This window comes from Poromitra crassiceps (assembly GCF_964638095.1).
Source record: "Poromitra crassiceps genome assembly, chromosome: 4".
NCBI lineage: Eukaryota > Metazoa > Chordata > Actinopteri > Beryciformes > Melamphaidae > Poromitra > Poromitra crassiceps.
Window position 1 is genome coordinate 50,741,672 of NC_139626.1, and position 2,500 is coordinate 50,744,171.

Here is a 2,500-nt window from a genome sequence, read left to right on the forward strand (position 1 = left end):
AAGCGGCGGCCATTTGCTTCAGGGTCCACTGACCACACAGAGGCTTGAGGAGAGAAGACCTTTTGTTTTGTTAGTAAACCAACAAACAACTGAACAAACCCTCCAAAAACTTAAGACACAAACAAGTATGTAAACAGTTTTAAAAATCAATTATTTAAAAAAAACACTGGACTAAAAAACATCATCAGTTGTAAATGCAGTAGGAAATCCACACAAGAAAAGTCACATGACAAGCACATGGCATGAAGTCACATGACTCCAATCCACACAAGAATGTTTGGCAGAGTTACTTCCTGCTGCATTTACAACTGATGCTGGTGTCTGGATGAACACCGGAACGTCTTGTTTTAGATCGTTTTTTAGTCCAGTGTAAAATAATTTATTTTTAAAACTTCTATTACCTGAATGTCTGAGAAATTAACTTACACAGACATAAGTATGTAAACACTAATCAGAATCTTAGCGGTGTCATTTCTGTAACATGAAATATCGTCAATCTTCCGCACTCCCATATATTGTACTACTAAAAACTTCTATAAAAATATATCCCCACCATCTCTTTATTCCCAGCTCTTTTTTCTCCTCTATTGCACATGATTGCATGATCACATGATCTTTCTAAGCCTTAGAATGATCATCACCTTAGGATCTAAGGTGACTATTTTGTTGTATCTCCTGGTCAGGATGCTGTCTCTCTGTCCCTTACTTTTGGTTGTTTTTAATTATGGCGATTGATTTGGCAAGAGTTTGATAGAAAACTACAGATATTCCCAGCCTAAATCACAATGAGTCCAGTCCCCACTGCTGAGATGCTGTGTATAGCCTACATTGATCACTGCTGAGATGCTGTGTATAGCCTACATTGGGCTATTTGTCCAAATCCTGGTGTTGGGTATGAACACAGGAAACATCTGCAGACCAAAACGTTACCCAATAGAGACATCAATATCAAATGCACCTCGCAACTGATATGTTCTGGGACACCCAAATGTACTGTTGAATCTTCAGCAAGTGTCCGATAGGTATCCTCCCCCATTCCTGACTCCTCAGGAAGTGTCCGACAGGTCTCATCCCCACTTCCTGCTTATCCAAATCATGCTTCTGCACTTGAACATTCGAGTGGTCTCTTGTATCCACCCGCATCCGCTGAATTCAGACAAAAATCATTTCCGGCTGGGGAACTTGGTCCAACAGCGTCACCTGTCCTGTCCCATGTCTTAGTGGGAGTTGTAGTCCTCTTGTCCCACGTGTTTGTGGGAGTTGTAGTCCTCTACATGGAGTTTAAGGGCACCAGCTGGTTAGCGGGTACAGCATGCAATGGACAGTCTTAAACCTGCAGACGACAGGAGGCTACGCGTTAGAGCCGTGTCTCATGTTGAATAGTTTGCCAGTGTTTCATTTACACATTTCCATCTCCTTATCGCATGCACTTTAATGAGTCATTTGTTTCTTTGCATATTCCTCTGATGCATACAGTACATACATACAGTACATACATACATGTACATACAGTACATACATACATACATACAGTACATACATACAGTACATACATACAGTACATACATACAGTACTGGGCCCAGTTGCACAAAGCACCTTAGGTTAAGATTTCCCTTAGAGTTAGAGTTAAAATGTCCATAAAATAGAATCGGCTGCACAAAACACCCTTACATCTTCTCCATAAGGTTAAACATTTTAAGCCAATTCTATTGACTCTCTGTGACTCTAAGGGAAATCTTGAGCTAAGGTGCTTTGTGCAACTGGGCCCAGGTACACAGGATTAGGTAGGGTAGGTTTAAAAATGTATTCCATTACAGTTACTAGTTATTCAACTTCTGATTACTTTTACTTTTACTTTTACTATGTTCACCAGCGTGTCAGTTTTCGGGCTGTTATTAAACACTATACAAAGTGGTCTTGGACCAAAGTGGTCTTGGATCTTGGTGTGTTTATAGTCTGGTTTTCATGGTGGTCAAGAGCCAAATAACCCCCATGTTAAAACTATATTGTATTGAATATTTATTATTATATTTTAGGTATAAAGTTGCTGTACTGATACATTTATTTCAGGTTTACATCACTTCACTTTTTAATGTATTTTTAAGTATTTCCAGAAGTAATGACAAGTATCTGTAATCAGAATACACTTGATTTAGCTAACAGAATACATTTACTTTTTTTGTTTGTTTGTTTAGAATGCAGAACACCATTATAGTTATTATGTTAGTGCCCAACCTTCCCTTCCCTTCATCCGATCATCCTTATACCCTCAACCCTCATCCCTTCATCCCCTCATCCCTTCATCCCCTCATTCCTTCAATCCTAACATCCTCCTTCCTTCCTGTCAAATCCGGTGCTTTGTCTCTCTCATGTCTCATTCCCAAGACCCGTCTGGGGAAGTCTGAAATCAGCTCGGACGTGAACACGCCTGAGAAGCCATCAGCTCGGTGCAGCACACGCCCGAGACGGAACCCCCAACGCTGAGTCTTCCCCTGGCCG

At 40.6% G+C, this 2,500-nt stretch overlaps 1 protein-coding gene across 1 annotated transcript in view; it reads right to left on the reverse strand.

Annotated features, from left to right (window-relative positions):
• Nucleotides 1–2,500, reverse strand: part of mfng (MFNG O-fucosylpeptide 3-beta-N-acetylglucosaminyltransferase) — a 32,706-nt gene that overhangs the window by 586 nt on the left and 29,620 nt on the right. The window contains exon 8 of the mRNA XM_083634925.1: nucleotides 1–1,333. This exon is cut by the window's left edge and continues 586 nt beyond it. Coding sequence (XP_083491051.1) covers nucleotides 1,282–1,333 — 52 coding nt within the window. The 3' untranslated portion in view covers nucleotides 1–1,281. The remainder of the gene's footprint in view (nucleotides 1,334–2,500) is intronic.